The sequence below is a fragment of the Lupinus angustifolius genome, chromosome LG05 (genome assembly GCF_001865875.1).
Source record: "Lupinus angustifolius cultivar Tanjil chromosome LG05, LupAngTanjil_v1.0, whole genome shotgun sequence".
NCBI lineage: Eukaryota > Viridiplantae > Streptophyta > Magnoliopsida > Fabales > Fabaceae > Lupinus > Lupinus angustifolius.
Window position 1 is genome coordinate 23,649,797 of NC_032013.1, and position 18,393 is coordinate 23,668,189.

General features: G+C 31.7%; 3 protein-coding genes across 4 annotated transcripts; all 3 read left to right on the forward strand.

Annotated features, from left to right (window-relative positions):
* Window positions 656–5,771, forward strand: LOC109348255 (carbon catabolite repressor protein 4 homolog 1-like). 2 transcript variants are annotated; one of them, XM_019588591.1, is made up of 13 exons: window positions 657–1,037; window positions 1,650–1,891; window positions 1,925–2,394; window positions 2,830–2,916; window positions 3,003–3,086; window positions 3,162–3,248; window positions 3,345–3,431; window positions 4,255–4,308; window positions 4,388–4,479; window positions 4,583–4,697; window positions 4,848–4,992; window positions 5,065–5,221; window positions 5,541–5,771. In XM_019588591.1, the coding sequence occupies exons 1-12, from the start codon at window positions 880–882 to the stop codon at window positions 5,211–5,213; spliced, it is 1,770 nt and encodes a 589-aa protein (XP_019444136.1). In that variant the 5' UTR covers window positions 657–879; the 3' UTR covers window positions 5,214–5,221; window positions 5,541–5,771. The 2 variants fall into 2 exon arrangements, with proteins under 2 accessions (XP_019444135.1, XP_019444136.1); XM_019588590.1 differs by having other exon boundaries at window positions 656–1,037; window positions 1,650–2,394.
* LOC109348256 lies at window positions 9,396–13,583 on the forward strand. Its single transcript, XM_019588592.1, has 4 exons — window positions 9,396–9,715; window positions 10,798–11,118; window positions 12,520–13,063; window positions 13,571–13,583. Exons 1-3 carry the CDS (start codon window positions 9,485–9,487, stop codon window positions 13,045–13,047), a joined length of 1,080 nt encoding a protein of 359 aa, XP_019444137.1. The 5' UTR covers window positions 9,396–9,484; the 3' UTR covers window positions 13,048–13,063; window positions 13,571–13,583.
* On the forward strand, window positions 14,192–17,944 carry LOC109348257 (fatty acyl-CoA reductase 2-like). Its single transcript, XM_019588593.1, has 9 exons — window positions 14,192–14,703; window positions 14,945–15,048; window positions 15,277–15,476; window positions 15,562–15,662; window positions 15,775–15,985; window positions 16,285–16,446; window positions 16,653–16,734; window positions 17,044–17,438; window positions 17,691–17,944. The coding sequence occupies exons 1-9, from the start codon at window positions 14,349–14,351 to the stop codon at window positions 17,854–17,856; spliced, it is 1,776 nt and encodes a 591-aa protein (XP_019444138.1). The 5' UTR covers window positions 14,192–14,348; the 3' UTR covers window positions 17,857–17,944.

An 18,393-nucleotide genomic window follows, 5' to 3' on the forward strand; every position in this document is an offset into this window, starting at 1 on the left:
CTATTAGACATTTTTAACTATAAAATTTAGATTAACAAATGGTATTTTATAGTAAACATTAACAAATGGTGTATCATCATCATTTTTAATATTCTTTTTTTGTATATACATGAATGATTATTATTTTTAATTAAAATAATAAATGCAATTATAAAATAATGACAGTTATAATTATGGTCATTGTATGACATGGAATTAAAATGAGACTTAAGAAATAAAAATAGAAAAATTGATTAAAAAAATTTAGAATACATTTAACCTATGAATTTACAAAAAAAAAAAGAAGAAGTAAATATCCATCTTATTCATTACAAATTTTCCTGTATATCAATCTAATCTATAGGAAAGCAAAAATCTAAAGTTGTAACTAAATTGTATCAAATAATATATGATAAAGACTAAAATATCCCTATAATAAGTCATAATAAATAATTAATAGGAAAAATGATTAATTTGATCATTATTCAATATTTTTAAATCAATTTAAAATTTTCATTTTTCAAATGAAATTGGCAGATTCAAATTTTTTTGAAATAAGAAAATGAATCTACCCTAAAAAATGAAATAGAAGGAAGAAAGGGCCTTGAAACCCAACCAAACAAAACATCACAAAAATTGGTCTCTTATATCATATATCATCGTACTTTGCCTACAAAAACCATAACCAAGTGAAATTTGTTGTTCCCCCCACTCATCTTTTCTACTAAACTAAAACCCTAATAATCTTCTCTTCTCTTCATTCTTCAAATCCCATTCCAATTTCAACCAAATAATAGAAGATCCAATCCATGTTGTTGGTGATTGATGATTGATGATAGTGTTACAGTGTTGTGACTCATTCACTCATTAATTGACTAACTCACTTTTTCAAACAATAACATGTTAAGCGTTCTACGTGTTCATCTTCCTTCTGATATTCCAATTATTGGATGTGAACTCACTCCTTATGTTCTTCTTCGCCGTTCTGATAACAACTATACTACCGATGATGTTCCAGAAACTGCTCCGTTAGAAGGACATTTTCTAAGCTATAAGTGGTTAGTTCTTTTTCCCTTCTTTTTTTTAATTTTGATGAAGATGATTGATACATGTGGTAGAATGTTATTATAGCGCATATGATTTATTTTATGTTTGGTGCATTTTATATGGAGAATAGAAGTGGTGTGTAGTTGTGAGGTGTAGGATGTTTAGGTTTTGCGATCGGCGTGATTTTTGGATAAACGGTTTAGTCGAGTGTTTAGCGAATATGATTTTTTGAACTCAACCCGTTTGAATGTTTGATATTGAAGTTGGTTACCTTTTACTAATTTCAGTGAAGAATTTCACATTTGGGTAGTGTTTAATTGTCGTGTTGGAACGGGATATAATGTGATATGTAAGTTCTAGGGAATTTAGATTGATTGCTGTGAAATTTGGAATTCGTAAGAATTATTTGAGATTATTCATACCATAAAGTTGGATGTACTTTGCTATTGTTTTTATGGTGCCATAAAGTTGATTGCTGAAATAATGGTGAAAATTTTGATTATATTATATACCAAAATGATTCCAAATACTGCCTTTATGTGCGGTTTTTCTGTTGAGTTAATATTATAATTGAACGATTTGGATTTATTTTTGACACTATCATTTGGTTGTCTTTTTGGCAGGTATCGCGTACAAAGTGATAAAAAGGTTGCTATATGTAGTATACATCCATCCGAGCTGGCTACACTACAGTGCATAGGTTGTGTTAAGGCCAAAATACCTGTTGCCAAAAGTTACCATTGCACTCCAAAGTGTTTTTCAGATGCATGGCAGCATCATCGCGTCTTACATGATCGTGCTGCAAGTGCAGTTAATGAAAATGGAAATGAGGAGGAGGAGTTGTTTGGCAGATTTAATAATTCTGGGTCTGGATCAATCGCTAGCGTATCTGCCACTATGTCAAGTGCTAGTTTGACAAATGGGTCCGCACCTATGTATCCAGCAGCTGTTACGCATCGAAATGGTGGTGAAACTTGGTTTGAAGTTGGACGATCTAAGACATATACCCCAACAGCTGATGACATTGGTCATGTCCTTAAGTTTGAGTGTGTTGTAGTTGATGCCGAGACAAAACTTCCAGTGGGGTATGCTAACACTTTACTAACTTCCCGTGTCATTCCTGCCCCCTCGCCTAGCCCACGCCGCATGGTACCTGTTGATGGGATGGGGCATTTAGATGCAGATGGACGTATAACATCTTCAGGAACTTTTACTGTTTTATCATACAACATATTGTCTGATGCATGTGCCTCAAAAAATGATCTATACAGTTACTGCCCCTCTTGGGCTCTCTCCTGGCCATATCGCAAACAAAATTTGTTACGGGAAATAGTTGGTTACTGTGCGGATATTATCTGTCTTCAGGAGGTACATAAGTGCTTTTGGATATGATGAGAAACTTGATTTAATTACTGTGCTCATCTTCAACTCTTTTTTTGTTAAGAAATTTCTTTTGAATGGTGTTCAATAAAAAGTCTTCCATTCACTGTCCTGAAATCATGTTTAATTTTCAATTGCAGTTGGTTTTAATAAAAACATGACCATGGACTTGGGGGCACAAAGCAATGCTGCCACTGGTCAATCTAATATTTCTAAACTCGAATTGCTACCAGTTGTAAATGATATACTATCTTTTCATCTATTGCTTAAAAAACTTTTCTTTCATTTCCATGCTTATGTGGTGTAGATTTATGTTAGAATCTGTTTTCTTCTCCACTGCACTAAATCCCTTAGAAAGATATAACTGCTTCCTATATTCTAATAACTTTCTATTAAGCTAATGTGCATTCTATTTCTCCTCAGATTCAAAGTGACCACTATGAGGAATTTTTTTCCCCTGAATTGGACAAACATGGCTATTATGGTCTTTACAAGAGAAAAACAAATGAGGTTGTTACTGTATTTTATTATAAAAGAGGTTCTTATAGTCTACTGGTTTCCAATGGTTATAGTTTTTTAATATGGCGGGTTTACAGGTATACAATGGCAAACCCAATTCAATCGACGGTTGTGCAACATTTTTCCGCAGAGACAGATTTTCACATGTGAAGAAATATGAGGTTGGGATTGTTTTATACGTATGGTAGTTCTCTTAACTTTGTACACAACTTATAATCATCTCTGCTTGCATGCAGGTTGAATTCAATAAGGCTGCACAGTCTTTAACAGATGCTATAATTCCACCCAATCTGCAGAAAACGGCCTTGAATCGGCTAGTTAAGGTGGCTTATTGCACCTAAAAATTCTACTTCTGCTTTTTAAAAATTAAGTTATTTCTTATGGAATAGGTGCTTACCAAGTTTTCTTTATGTTCTTAGGATAATGTTGCACTAATACTGGTTCTAGAAGCCAAAGTTAACAATCAACCTGTTGATAGTCCAGGGAAAAGACAGCTTCTTTGTGTGGTAAGCTGTTACTTATGTCGACAAGCAATCATCTTCTTTGCACTAATGTGTGTGCCTTCATGGTCCACGATGTGCTTTTTATGTTTACATGCATATTTGGTAACACTTATTTTGTAGAAATAATCGTTTATTTTCGGGAGCTTTTGATTGTAAGCTGGTATGAATACAGAACTAGCTAATCCAAACATGCTCTATTTTGTGTATGCCTTTTGTTTATTTTCCCCTGTTTCCCTAAGTGTAGCTTCAGCCTTCATTATCTGTTCAAAATAGGGCCTTCTCATGAAAGGCCTTTTCTTAGTTATCCATTTATACTAATGAATAATGATGGTCATTTCCTGATATGGTCGAAGTTTTTCACCCTCTAAGCTGTTGTTGGTTACTAGGTTTTCATGTTTTTCAATGGTGATTGTTCTGGCTTATCATTTTGTTGATGGTTGTTGGTCTAGAGGAAGAGGGAGGCCAAGAAAAACCATATCCGAAACAATTAGGAAAGATTTAGAGATCGATGTTTTGTCAGTGAACATGATTAATGATAGAACATCATGACGTCATTTGATCCATGTAGCCAGCCCCACCTAGTAAGATTAAGGCTTGGTTGTTGTTGCTGCCCTAGTATAACAACTCTTGATAGTTCAAATCCGAGGTGTTTCCTTTTTTCATTAAGAAGCTCAAAATCTCAGTTAGAACGGACCAAGCTAGATGTGTGGTTTCAAATTTTATGCTTATTTGGATCATTATTTGAGGGTTTTTTAGTAGTTTAGATCAAAGCAACTTTTTATGCAATACAATATCTATTACTAACTCTAATTCTGCTTGTGTATAGGCAAATACACATATAAATGTCCCCCAGGATTTAAAGGATGTCAAACTCTGGCAGGTAAGACCTTTCCTTGTTCATATTGAACAGTGTGTTTATCCGAAATGTGATTGTTATAAATTTTCTCCCCCTTATGTAGGTGCATACTCTCTTAAAAGGATTGGAGAAAATAGCTGCAAGTGCAGACATTCCAATGTTGGTTTGTGGAGACTTTAATTCAGTTCCGGAAAGGTTTGATTACTTCTCCTTTTGATCTAGTTTGGATGCTCTTGTTCTGACAGGGTTTTCTATTAGTATCAGTAATTTATTTCTGAGGCAATTTTTACTTTTGTAGTGCACCTCATGCACTTCTTGCAATGGGGAAGGTAGATCCTTCACATCCCGATTTAGCAGTTGATCCGCTTAACATATTGCATCCTCTCAACAGATTGGCTCACCAATTGCCACTGGTAATGTTTTAATTGAAGTGCAACACTTAAGGGATAACTTATTTATTATGTTCCTTCACGGTTTCACCTACTTTAGTTATGTATTTCCCCCTCAGTTTTCGTTCATGATTTTAATTTATGTGCTGTGGCCTTGTTGGTTACTTCCAATAGGTCAGTGCATATTCATCTTTTGCAAGAACTGGTGGTCTCGGATTTGAGCAGCATAAACGGAGACTGGACAGCAAAACGAATGAGCCATTATTCACACACTTCACTAGAGATTTTATCGGTTCTCTGGATTACATATTTTATACAGGTGAGCTATCTTTCAATCATTTGATAATTTAACATCCCAGACACATTTATGAAGCTGTCATTTTTGTTTCAGCGGATTCATTGGTTGTGGAGTCATTACTGGAGTTATTGGACGAGGAGAGTTTAAGGAAAGACACAGCACTCCCTTCTCCCGAATGGTCCTCCGATCATATAGCTCTCTTAGCTGAGTTTCGCTGCTGCAAAAATAGATATAGGCGTTGACTCATAAGGTACCATCATCTCTCCCCCTTCACTTCTCCAATCATTTTCGTATATACCATCTTATATTATGATTGATTTACATTTGGTTTTAGAAGATCAATTTCTTGTTTATCAATCATTGTATGGATAGGTCAATGACTCCACATTTTCATCTACACACATAGTCGAAGTCGAAGCGAGGGCTGTACCTTTTACTGCTTGACTATGTTCCCATCTTTGATATATTTAGCTGAGCTATACCACATTGGATAGGGCTTGAGTATTTATTTTTTGGTATGTCTAAATTCTTTAATTCTTGACCGATGACGCGGCTCTCGATTTTTGCAGGTCAAATGCAGATACAGATAAACATAAAGGTTAAAAGAAGTCGTCGGTCGATAGTTATTGTCAAATTGGTAGATCATGCCTTTGCCTTTTTTTCAAGGTATCTCCATGTGGAGGTCCTTGCAATGATCTGCTATGTATTATGCCACCTTTTGTCTCATAGATAAGTTATGAGTTATGTTTTACTGATTTGCCTCCGGCCCCAATCATTTTTATAAAATGAAAATTTTCTTAGTGTTGCAAGCTACAAATTTTATAGATTTCACATTTTAGGGTCCTCCAAATATGATTATGACCCTATATCCAAGGTATATCAAACATGCTAGCAGCGGCTTGTGACCTTGGAGGTCATTATTTGAAATCTTGTAATAGGGATAAGACGTCATATATCATTATCGACTTTTCAAAAAAGGTAATACAAATTAATGGTGGATGATAAATTGACAGTGTATAAATCTTTTCAGTGATTGTACATAGATGTTACACTCTCTTGAAACAACCACCTTTATTTTAACTATAAAAGGTAAAACGTGTAATAAATAGTACTTCAATTATTAACTATTAAGTGATTTTCTTATAAAATAGGTGAATGTATAGGATAACTTATGTAGATATATATTACTCTTGCAGAAAATATTACAAAATAATATTAACTTGAAGTTATATTATTTGTGGTTACTTGGAGTAGAAATGAGTTAATGGGGAGAAGTTTGAGTAAAGGGTGTTGTTAGAGACTCATGTATGCATTACTGCGGAGCCACATTTATTATAATCCACAATGTTTAAGTCCACCTTAAAAATATAACAAATTAAGTTTGTATTGAAAAACTAAATTAAACATTTTTTGATAGATTAAATGAACTATTTTTATTATATAGATTATTCGTTTTCTTTCTGAAATAATGTATCAAGTCGAAAATTCTCGTGCTAAATCATTACTTATAGTGAAAATATCTTGCACATTGAAAAGGTTAAACAAAATGGTAAAGAAATGTTGCACATCAAAAATTAAATGTATTGAGGGCCAGACATGTATAAAAGTCAGCTACAGTACCACCCGTAATTACTCATATTGAGTAAAGGTACCATTCGATTACGGTTTAAAAGAAATTTATACGGATAAAGAATTCTAACCTTTAGTTTGTAAATTGAGTTTTAGAGTATAAATGATTTATATATGAAATTATTCTAAAGTTTTCATTTTTCATTTATTTTCTTTTAAAATTCAACTTATAAATAGACTCGATGATAATCATCAAGAAATCTAAATTTAGGAAATGTTTACTAAAAATGAAATGTTGTTGAAAATTGCTTATTCAAATGTCCTAATTTGATAAACAATTTTCAATTTCCATTCTGCATTAACATTAAGAAATAAAAGTGAGTATAAATTTCAGAAGTTGGCACATTAACAATCTAAAAGAAAGTAAAATTTGCAGCGAACTACTACCAAGAAAGGAATTATTACATATCAAGGAGATGTGGACACGTCAACTGCATTGCATTTTCATTTCCTCCCTTAAAAGCTCCTTCTCCTTCCAACTTTCACCATCCCTCTACTCACACACTCCACGCGCCTACTTTACTATACAATATACACTATGAAAATAAAATGAACTAATAAAGTCTTAATTAAAAAAGAAATCAACATCTCTTATAATGTTTTGTTTGGTTTGGTGATTAACAACCTCAAATTTGATTTTGGAGGCACTTATATATTACGACTTAAGTCATGAGAAGAGTTCAATCTAAAAGACTAGTCTATTTGGTGGGAGAACCTCAAATTTGATTTTCACTCTATCGACACTGACCCAATGGTAGCTTTCTCTTTTGGCGGCTTCACTCACCTATCAGTATTCGATAATGTATCTTAATTCAGCCTATAGATAGCACTTTCCGTGACACAACTCTCAATGAAATACACTAATTTTCTACATGAGGAGAATCCAACCCAAAAGACTAGTTTATTATGTGTGAAAGTCTCATAGCTTAAATAACACATTATATGAACTCATAACATTATCTGTGCGATTTTGTCATTTATAACGGATTTCTATCCAAACATTGTTTTGAGTGTCCAAACCCTGATTTCATTGGGAGCAATCAAAAGTAAACAGTAATCACTATCTAAATCATTCTATATCCAATGCCAATAAAATATTATCACATAAAAAACATAAACTTTAAAAAAAAGAAAATAACATTTTGATATTATTTATTAAAATTTTATTGGTCCGAGATAAAGAATATAACTTCATGAAGACAAATGATCTCTATCGTTTTTATATTTTGAACCACTGCTATAGTGATTTGAGTATAAAGGGGTGAAGATGGTTTACAACTTTACATTATTTTCTCTGTTTCTCTTATGCATGCGTACCATTAATTTACATATTTCACCACTACTTTAACAAAATATGCATAGCACGTGACATGCAAAGTTTTTGTTTTTGCAAGGTTAATGCATAACAAGTGCTTGATGATGCTATTAGAGTTATGCATATTAGTAAAATGATTATGCTATTAAAGTAGTACAAAGATCCGAGAATAAAAATATCCCTCGTCAAAGAACCCTAACTACATAAATCAATCTTTTGATTTGAGACCAAAGACATCCAAGAATATTATGCATAAAACAAAGATAAATTTGTAGAAAATAATGTATAAATTTTATTCTTGTAATAATATATCATTTATGTTTGCACAAGTCTCATTTTTTGTTCAAACCTTAGGTGAGAGATTCACGTGGTTAATTTTCTTAGATAAATTAGGGGTCACATTTTTATTTTACCTAGGGCACAAAAAACTTCAGAACCAAGCCTCTATCTCTATGAATAGATCGTCTAGCAACTCAAGTTTTTTTAAACCCTTATAATTAATAGTTCTTAACATGTTGAATGAAGTTGATTCACTAAAGACATCATTAGTACACAACGACCATGGATCAAAACCAAATTTGATTTCTAGAAAGTTACTCACTTTTGTCACTATTGTAAAGTGCTTTCAACTAAATTACAAAGATAAATAAAAATTATGTGAATGTAGTTAACTTTCTTGATATTCTAAAAAATGATACAATGTTACAAGTTTACTCCCATTTAATATTTGACTAGTTGTTAGTTGATAGTTTTGAATACAACAAAATGACAAATATTTAATTTAATCCCCTATGTATGTATGACCTATGACTTAACCTACATAAAAAGGAAAAAAGATAGAAATAGTTAAACCCTATAATAAAGACTTAAAAATTGTAAAACGCCCTATAAAAAGTACCACCAAGATTTTTTAGATGGTGCCTTATAATAAAGATTAAAGAGAATATAAAGAAAATATAATTAATTGTAAAAATAAATTATGTCCAAAGTAAGATTATTGACACACTTAATATTTATTTATACTCGTCATCAATCAATAATAATCTATAAAACTTAATGCTTATATATGTGCATAAACACACTAAAGTAGACTTAATAATGTTTTGGTTCATGAAAATTTAGCAAATTTAGGTTTCAGTCCTTCTAACTTTTTTGTTTGATTTTCATTATTATATGTTTTTAAAATTTGGTTTTAGTCCAACATAGTCAATTATGATATTGTTAAATCATGAATAGAAACAAAACTAAATTCTAGAACATAAAAATATACCTGAATTAAATCCAAAACTCATGGAAAAAATTCATATTTAAGAATGAAAACCAAATAGCATTTTTATTTACCCTTTCATATGATAGTGCAACACACGCAGTTGTGATGCGTGTGGTTAATCAAGAAAGTGGAACAGAACATGTCTTTTAAGATATATGGTCTTTCTTTCTTCAAAACATGTTGTAAGCATTTCAAGTCTCTTTCAATTCTTTCTCTCTCTTTCTCTCTCTTTCTCTATGTGTCTCAACGACCATACTTACTTAGATAATAGAGAAGTGAACATAACATAGCATAGAAAAATGGGTAGGCTTGCAACATTATCAGAAGAACCCATCAATGAACAAGATACAAATAACAACACTACTTCAAAGAAAGGGTTTCTTAAGTCATATTCATTGAGTACAAGGAACTTGTTTAACTCTATCAAGTCTCATTTTTTCAATAAGAAGCATGATCTCAAGATTCTCCTTAGTGTTCTTGCTTGTCCTCTCTTCCCTGTTCCTCCTAATCCTAAACTACCCTTTAATCAAGTAAGCACTAGTTCAATCACTTAACCATTTTCTTCATCTACCTTATTACTTTCAATTGTGTTTTATTTTGTATACTTCTTTGTTTTACTATTACTTTGAAGATCATTTTGTGTTTTTACAACTATAGTATTTGGTCTAGATTTTGAACAAAATATGTGTTATATTAGATGATTAGGATGAGGTTATTATCACTTTCAAATGGGTATTCATTTCTCTTTGATCATTGACAAAAATGAAAAATAGAATAAAAATTATAGTTGATAAGTGGAAATTATGAATAAGTATCTTGAAGTATAAATGGTCTCACCTAGATATACATATTCTATTTTATAATAGAAGATAACATGATATAAGGTTGAAAAGTGAAATATTTTGGTTTTGAGGAAAAAGTTGAAGCTAAAAAGAATAAATACATTATATCATGGGGTATTTAGAAATTGAGATCCTGCTCCAGAGCCTTGTGCACTAAACAATATTTTTTATTATTATCTTATAATAGAAGTTTATGAAAATATGTTTTTAGTTAGATGAAAATATCTAACTCCACCCTCCTTCAAATGCAATGTTAGGCTTATGATATTATTGAAGTTTTGGTACAAGTATTTCTTAGTGTTAGTGAAGATCTATGTGTTTTCTCTGTCAAATAAAGTTAGCATAAAAAGAAAAAAGGTGTTTAACAAGGGTCCTATTATTTTTGTCACTTTATGTACAAATTTCATGTGTGCCACCAATAAATAATTTGCTATTCTCAGACCCACTTGCAGGTTTCATTTTCTTTTGCAAGAAAGGGAATTAGTCCTTCTATGCATGTTACCATGTGCATCTAATTTACTCTAAAGTCTCAACCTTTTTATCCTATCTACTAGACTAGTACTATTATAACTTTTTGTACTCTCTTTCTATAATTTAGATACACTTATATAAGATTGTAATATCTATCTACATAAATATTTATACATAATAATATTAAAATATGAATGATGAATAATAGACTAGTAATATATAAAACTATTGTTATCGGTGCATACATTTTGTTTAATCTTTCTATAATAATGACCATTTATTACCGGTTGTTGTTAAAGGTGTCATCATCAGCTGAGTATATTATCCAACACTTCACGGCGGCGACTGGCTGCCGGAAGTTGGAAGGGGCGGTAAAGAACGTGTTCGCCACCGGGAAGGTGACAATGGGTGTGGTGGATGAGGTTGGAGGCACAGGGGTGTTAGAGAAGGGCTGCTTTGTAATGTGGCAAATGGCTCCTAATAAGTGGCAAATTGAGATGGTTGTGGCTGGTCATAAGGTTGAAGCGGGTTGTGATGGCACCATTGCTTGGCGCCATACCCCTTGGCTCGGTGCTCACGCCGCCAAAGGTGGTGTTCGCCCGCTTCGACGCACCATTCAGGCAAGTTCACTATGATTAATGCTATTAACAATTCATTTCAAATAATTTATTCATGTTCTATTAATCGATCGTAATTTAAATTATAAAATTATGATCGATTAATAAGTAGTGTGAATAAACTATATTATTTCATGGATATATTGTTTTTAGAATTCTAATTGGTGTGATTGGTTTACTTGTTTGTAAAGCAAGGTATGATGATGTTTGATTCTAGAATTATTGTTGGTGATTTCATGCATTTCATCATGTTTTTTAGGATTTAAGTACCAATTTGGTGAGAGACAGCTCAATGTCAATTTTTAAAATAGGATGATGTTTGATTCTTCAAATATTATGTCACCCCTCATTATAACAAAATTGGTGAAGTTAAGACCCAACAAACCCTTAGCTTCATGAAGTGGTTTAATATTTTTATATTGTTAATAATATTAGGAATGAGCCTCTTTTGGAATTTGCAATGGTGGGGCTTGGCATTTAGCAAATTAAATTAGCATTATTAAAGGGTTACTAAAAGAATTTAAAATCTATGTATTGATCGTAAAGTTTTTTACACTGTCAGTACATCATCCACCATTGATTTTTGTTTGAGAGTCAATGGTGATTAACAAATTAACGATGAATGATTTGTTGCTAATATAAAATACTCTTACACTATTAGTGAATACATGTAAAATCCTTACTAAAATCTTGACAAACAAAAACATGATGAGCATATATTTTCAACTCTTTTAAAAATTCTTTAATGTCAATTAATGAAGTATTGTTCATTCTAATTAATGTTGAGCATGCTTTTTCCATATGCTACCGGCCAATATAATGGATCTTTGTTTTTTCCTACTAAGCTCTTCTTATTTTGGTATATACCTATTAAATTAAGATTCTTTTCACATAAAAAAGTAGAAAAAACTTAGATGACTAAGAAAACAAAGGTAATTTTTTTTTTAGAAATAGTTGAACTTAATGTCATTCTGAAATTTCAAACAACTTTTTATTGGACCATCTGGTCCACTCTTCAATATAAATGACTTGATCAGCATCTTAAATAGTCCCTGTGCTGTTTTCCATTATTGAATAGAGAAATTCCTAGATTGTAACTTTTTTATTTTCAACATACGAATCAATATATTTAACATTATGTAACATTAAGAACATAATTAAAAAGTGCATTCACACATATCATGAGTGCCTTAGCCTCTAGTTAACAACTGAATAATTGTGTTAAAATTAAATTGTTGTATGTTAATTGTGAACAAAGATCTATTGTCGTAATTAATATTTTTATCGGCGCGAGACATGATTTGGGTTAGACCAAAAATTGAATTGCATATTAGTGATACTGAAAAATGTAAATTATTTTGCTTTTGGTACCCTTAAACAACATTTTGGTTGTACATATTGTAGGGACTAGACCCTTTGGCAGTGTCTGCTGTATTCTGTGGTGCACAATACATGGGAGAACAAGAAATCTCAGGCATTGATTGTTTTATGTTAAAGCTATGTGCTGATCAAAAAGACTTAGTTGATAGAAGTGATAACACAGCAGAGATGATAAAACATGTTACATTTGGTTACTTTTGTCAAAAAAATGGTTTACTAGTGTACCTAGAAGACTCTTATCTTACTAGGATTCAATCACCAGGGACACACCCTATATATTGGGAGACAACTATGTCAACAAAAATTGAGGATTATAAGGTTGTGGATGGTGTTATGATTGCACATAGTGGCAAATCAAATGTTATGATAACAAGGTTTGGAGATAATATAAAAGCAGGACATGGTATTACTAGGTTGGAAGAATCATGGGTTATTGATGATGTTGCATTCAATGTTCCTGGTTTATCTATGGATTGTTTCATACCACCTAATGAACTTCAGAAAGATTATCCACAAGAAGATCTAGATTGGAGATCACCATTGCATAAATGATTTGGATGAAGAAATTGTTGATGCTAATTGTTGCTTAATATATACATATAATCATTTTCTAATTGTAGTATTCATATTTGGTATACCATGTGTTGGTTATTAATCTTGTATACCCTATAGTTTTGTACCAATGACATTTTTAAATTAGAATAATTTAAGGACTCGTTTTTTCTAAAAATTATTCTAAGGTAGAGAGCTATGGTATTATAGTTAATAAGGTAGGAATATACAAAATTTCTTTACAATAGTTCATATTATAGTTAAAGTAATTGCTCACAAAAATCAATTAATTCGTATTTAGGCTTGTTAGATACTTAGATTGGCTTCCAACATCTCAAACCTATGTGATTAACTTAAGAAATTCTTCCTTTTTTTCTTTTCTTGAATAACTTAACAAATAGATGAAAGTGATTAAGATTAAGATAAAGTCACTAGTGATTTGATAATTACATAGATGAACATGAAATGGTAAAATTAACCCATTGTTTTACGCAATTGAACAATAGATGGAAGAAGTGATGAGAACTTTGGACTATATAGTTCAATCAATTAAATTAACTAAAATTGTTATTGAGCTATATAGTTGAACTAAAATATTTGTGGTGGCCAACTCCAACATGTAGAACCTAACACTCTCCCACACCCTTTCTGCCCCTCTAATTTCTAGAAAAGAATACAATGTTTAATAATCATATATACACAAAAATAAAACATCTCATTAATATTTACATGTAGTATATTTATTTCATTTTGATAATATGGTATATGAAAATAGAGTACTTATTTTTTATCTCAACAACTTGTATCCTCCTTAAGAAATAATTATGTTAATGAAAACATAGACATGTATCATTTGAATGAATAGAGATATCATGTGAAAGTTATTTACAAATATTATATTATAAGGTTGTCCAAAAAATGTTGGTAACAGAAAACCTCAACTTAACCAAGAATATTAATGAAACAATTCAAATAAAGAGTGCACCCTACATATTAGCTTATGAAATGTGTGAAGGGGTGGCATAAAGAGAGCCCTTATAAGATACTCTCACATTTCATCAAAAAATACAATATTATAAGTACCTAACAATATTCTCCTTCATCCTAAACCCATCCTACTTTTCTTTCATATTCATAAATTTCATCACACATCTTTTATAAGCTAAGTTTGTTTACTTGCTTTTTCCTTTTGTTTAGAAACAAATTAGCTAAGGTTTCAACTCAACCATTTTCAACTACATCATATTTAGTTAACACCCTTTGTATTGAATTGTGTTGATTTTCATTTTCTTCTTCTAGTCATGGTATTTTTGTCCCTAAGTTCTTCTTCAATTTCACCAAACAAATTCACTAGAGTGAATGAAAATAATGAGTGGTTCCATGCAAGGAGAAAGAACAATGTTGTACATTGTCAAGGAGGTAGTGGTAATGTAACAAAGATTTCTTCTATATTAACAGAAAGACCAACAACATTGGTTAGCACAGATCACACTACAACTCTAATGGATCCAGGAAACTTGGTAGTCAAGGATTTGGTGAGTTATGGTGGACCAACATCCACCACATTAATTGGCTTGGAAGCTGGCATAGGAATTGTCAAGTTTCTTAGAGGGAAGAATTTTTTCATTACTGGTGCAACTGGATTTCTAGCAAAAGGTATTATTAACTCAAAGAGTCTTTTTACGAGTTAAGTTTTGGATCGGAATGAAGGGAAAAAGAAGGCTTCGAAACCATCTCATCAGTGTATTTTATAGCTTCCAAGCCTTGCCTTTTCCTTCCTTCACCTCGAAAACTAAACTCGTAAACAGACCCTAACAGAATTTTCGATGCATCTTAAGCTTTTCCTTCATGCTTTTAAGTATGGTATATGGTTAACATTTACTTACTATTGGTCCAGTTCTTGTTGAGAAGATTTTAAGGACAGAACCTGATGTGGGAAAAATGTACCTTTTGATTAAGGCTGAGAACAAAGAAGGTGCAATAAGGAGATTGCAGAATGAAGTATGGTTTTATGACATTTTCTTTGTTCATCTTACATTGCATCACTTCAATATAATTTGAACAACTTATTCCAACAATTAATAGTTTTATACACAAAGTATAGGCACTTTACTATACTAATGTGTCGCGATAAGTTGTCGGAATTAGTTGTTCAAAAACCATTTTTGATCGATTTTCGTGTTTTCACTCGTTGATTTCATATTAAAATTTTAGTTGTTTGTGGTCTAGATCATAAATGCAGAGGTTTTCAGTTGCCTAAGAGAAATCCATGGAAAATCCTATGAAGCCTTCATGTTGAGCAAGCTAGTTCCTATTGTAGGCAATATTTGTGACTCCAATCTTGGACTAGATGGAGATACTTATGATGTTATTGCAGACGAGGTAGACGTAATCGTGAATTCTGCGGCGAATACGACATTTGATGAAAGGTTAGCTTCTTAGTCTTCAATTTTTTTTCTTACTCTCCAAATGTTCTTCAATTACTGTGATATTTTGATCAATGTCTTATGTCAGATATGATACTGCTATCAACATAAACACCAGAGGCCCGTGCCGCCTTATGGCGATTGCGAAAAAGTGCAAGAAGCTTAAGCTTTTTATTCATGTTTCAACAGGTAAAAAGAGAAGAATTGGTTGAAAAAATTCAGCAAAACACCTATAAAACTTTAATGTTTAATACAAGTATAGTGACATTGTTTGTTCAAAATCTTTGATTGTAATGTGCAGCTTATGTTAATGGACAAAGGCATGGTAGAATCATGGAAAGACCATTTAGGATTGGAGATTGCATAGCAAGAGAAAACTCTATATCAGAAGTTTCATCAAAAGTCCTTCCAACATTGGACATTGAAGGTGAAATAAATCTTGTTACAGATTACAAGGGAAACATTGAAGACAACATTTTAGCTCAAAATATGAGAGAGTTGGGTCTAGAAAGGTATTATTATTTTTCATTTTGTTGCCCTATTTATGAAAATATCAATAAGGAAAGTGGTATCACAAAGATTCAGCATCCTATGTAGATTTTGATGTCACAAGATGTTGACAAATCAGAAAAAGATGTATGCATTAACAGTTAAAACTATAACATCCACCATTGATTTTCAATCGACTCTTAAATAAAAGTAACACAAATGAATGGTGGATAATATATTGATTATGTATAAATTTTTACACTATCAGTGCATAGACAAATATTATGATTCATATATTTGATGTGAGTTATTGTTTAATCAGGGCTAGAAGATATGGATGGCAAGATACTTATGTGTTCACAAAAGCAATGGGAGAAATGATGATAGATAAATTGAGAGAGGATATTCCAGTTGTTATAATTAGGCCAAGTGTTATTGAGAGCACTTTTATAGAACCATTTCCTGGCTGGATGGAAGGAAATAGGTATCTCTCTCCCTCAAAATAAAAAACAAGAATTTTTGTGACATTTGTATTAATTATATATGGAATCACCCAATTAAACTGAACGGTTTAACCGTTTAAACTAGTTAAACATAATATGTGACTTCTCCCGGTTTAACTGTTTAAACCGGTTAAACCCAATAAAGCTCCGATTATAGAATTAACATTTTTTTTCTTTTAACAACTAGGATGATGGATCCAATTGTTCTCTGCTATGGGAAAGGGCAACTAACAGGTTTCTTGGTAGACCCAAATGGAGTATTAGATGTGGTAAGTGAGAATATATGTACCACTGATTCTTTAAAATGGTTGTCGTATATCCGATACATATTTTGATATTCTTTAGATGATTTTTTAGTCTAATGTGTATACATTATTCAGTTATTTTACGATATTTTTTTTACGTTTCAACATATCTATATTGTGTTGTATCGATATTTGTATAGGTGGTTCTTATGTGAGACTTAAATACTTATACATAGATGAAATTTGATCTAAAGAGTCCATAATCTGAAAAGGTAAAGAAAGGTATAAGTATAAACTCATAAACTATAAAAGTTTGGTTAATAATTGTGACAGGTTCCAGCAGACATGGTTGTGAATGCAATATTGGCAGCAATTGCAAGGCATGGAATGAACCAAAAGGCAGATATAAATGTATACCAAATTGCTTCATCTGTGGTGAACCCTCTAGTCTTCCAAGACCTTGCAAAATTGCTCTATGAACATTACAATTCATCACCATGCATTGACTCAAAGGGTAGACCAATTCAAGTTCCATTGATGAAGTTGTTTAGCTCCACTAAAGAATTCTCTGACCATCTTTGGTTAGATGCTATTCAGAAAAGTGGCCTCACAAATATGACACACTCAAAGGAAGTGTCTCAGAAACTTGAAAATATTTGCAGAAAATCAGTGGAGCAAGCAAAGTACTTGGCCAACATTTATGAGCCATACACATTTTATGGTGGAAGGTTAGATACTAGTAATTAACCTCTCATTCTTCAACTAGTGGTAATACTAATTAGTTATGCAATGACAAAGATATGTTATCCCAACCATAGTCTGTCTCGGGTCAACGATAATGAACCAAAAACAACAACAATAATGAATGTTTTTATTAGTCTGAGACAACATATGAGACATGATTTCGGACAACAAATATTTGTTAATGCATCTTTTGAAGAATAAAGTAATGAGTTAGAAGAAACAACTGTTTGATGCAGGTTTGATAACAGTAATACTCAAAGATTGATGGAAAGCATGTCTGAAGAAGAAAAGAAGGAATTTGGGTTTGATGTAAAGAGCATAAATTGGAAAAATTATATCACTAGTGTTCATATACCTGGTCTAAGGAAACATGTTATGAAAGGAAGAGGAATGGGTAGTTAGTAACTTAAATCTTATGCTATGTCAAAAATCTTATCAACAACTCAATATTTGCAACTAACTATATGTAATAAAATATACATTTTCCTTCTTTCATTGGATACTATAAAGTATAAAGTATAGTTTGGCAAAACAATTAGCATATGTATTTTATCAATATCTATAATCCTTTGGTTCACACATAACATGTATACTTTATTCATCTTAATTAAAAGAGAATGGTGGTGTTACTAATGTTTGTGATAGAGAAATTACTTCATGAATTGAACTTTCATCCAACATGATGCATTAGTCTGATCATAGTGTTAATTGTATTGATCAATTGGAATAATGCATCCAACTTGAGTGATATAGGTTTAGGCACAAAAACTATATATAACAAAAACTATAACTTAAAATAGAAGTATAATATAGTTTGGTCTAGTTTTATTTTAAGAAATGAAATGGAAAATCGAAAATAACTGATCAACTATTATATAATTAATTCAAAATAATCCAATTGATTTATGAATTAAAAGTAAAATAAATGTGCTATTGTGT

What these genes read in the sequence shown, in the direction of transcription:
- LOC109348255 (XM_019588590.1), top strand. Translation starts at nt 880, where the DNA reads ATGTTAAGCGTTCTACGTGTTCATCTTCCTTCTGATATTCCAATTATT. An exon ending in TTTAATTCAGTTCCGGAAAG is followed by an intron (nt 4,480 to 4,582) that starts GTTTGATTACTT and finishes TTACTTTTGTAG; the next exon opens with TGCACCTCATGCACTTCTTG. An exon ending in GGATTACATATTTTATACAG is followed by an intron (nt 4,993 to 5,064) that starts GTGAGCTATCTT and finishes TTTTTGTTTCAG; the next exon opens with CGGATTCATTGGTTGTGGAG.
- LOC109348256 (XM_019588592.1), top strand. Translation starts at nt 9,485, where the DNA reads ATGGGTAGGCTTGCAACATTATCAGAAGAACCCATCAATGAACAAGAT. An exon ending in CTAAACTACCCTTTAATCAA is followed by an intron (nt 9,716 to 10,797) that starts GTAAGCACTAGT and finishes TTGTTGTTAAAG; the next exon opens with GTGTCATCATCAGCTGAGTA. An exon ending in CGCTTCGACGCACCATTCAG is followed by an intron (nt 11,119 to 12,519) that starts GCAAGTTCACTA and finishes TACATATTGTAG; the next exon opens with GGACTAGACCCTTTGGCAGT.
- LOC109348257 (XM_019588593.1), top strand. Translation starts at nt 14,349, where the DNA reads ATGGTATTTTTGTCCCTAAGTTCTTCTTCAATTTCACCAAACAAATTC. An exon ending in TTTTATTCATGTTTCAACAG is followed by an intron (nt 15,663 to 15,774) that starts GTAAAAAGAGAA and finishes TGTAATGTGCAG; the next exon opens with CTTATGTTAATGGACAAAGG. An exon ending in AGAGAGTTGGGTCTAGAAAG is followed by an intron (nt 15,986 to 16,284) that starts GTATTATTATTT and finishes TTGTTTAATCAG; the next exon opens with GGCTAGAAGATATGGATGGC.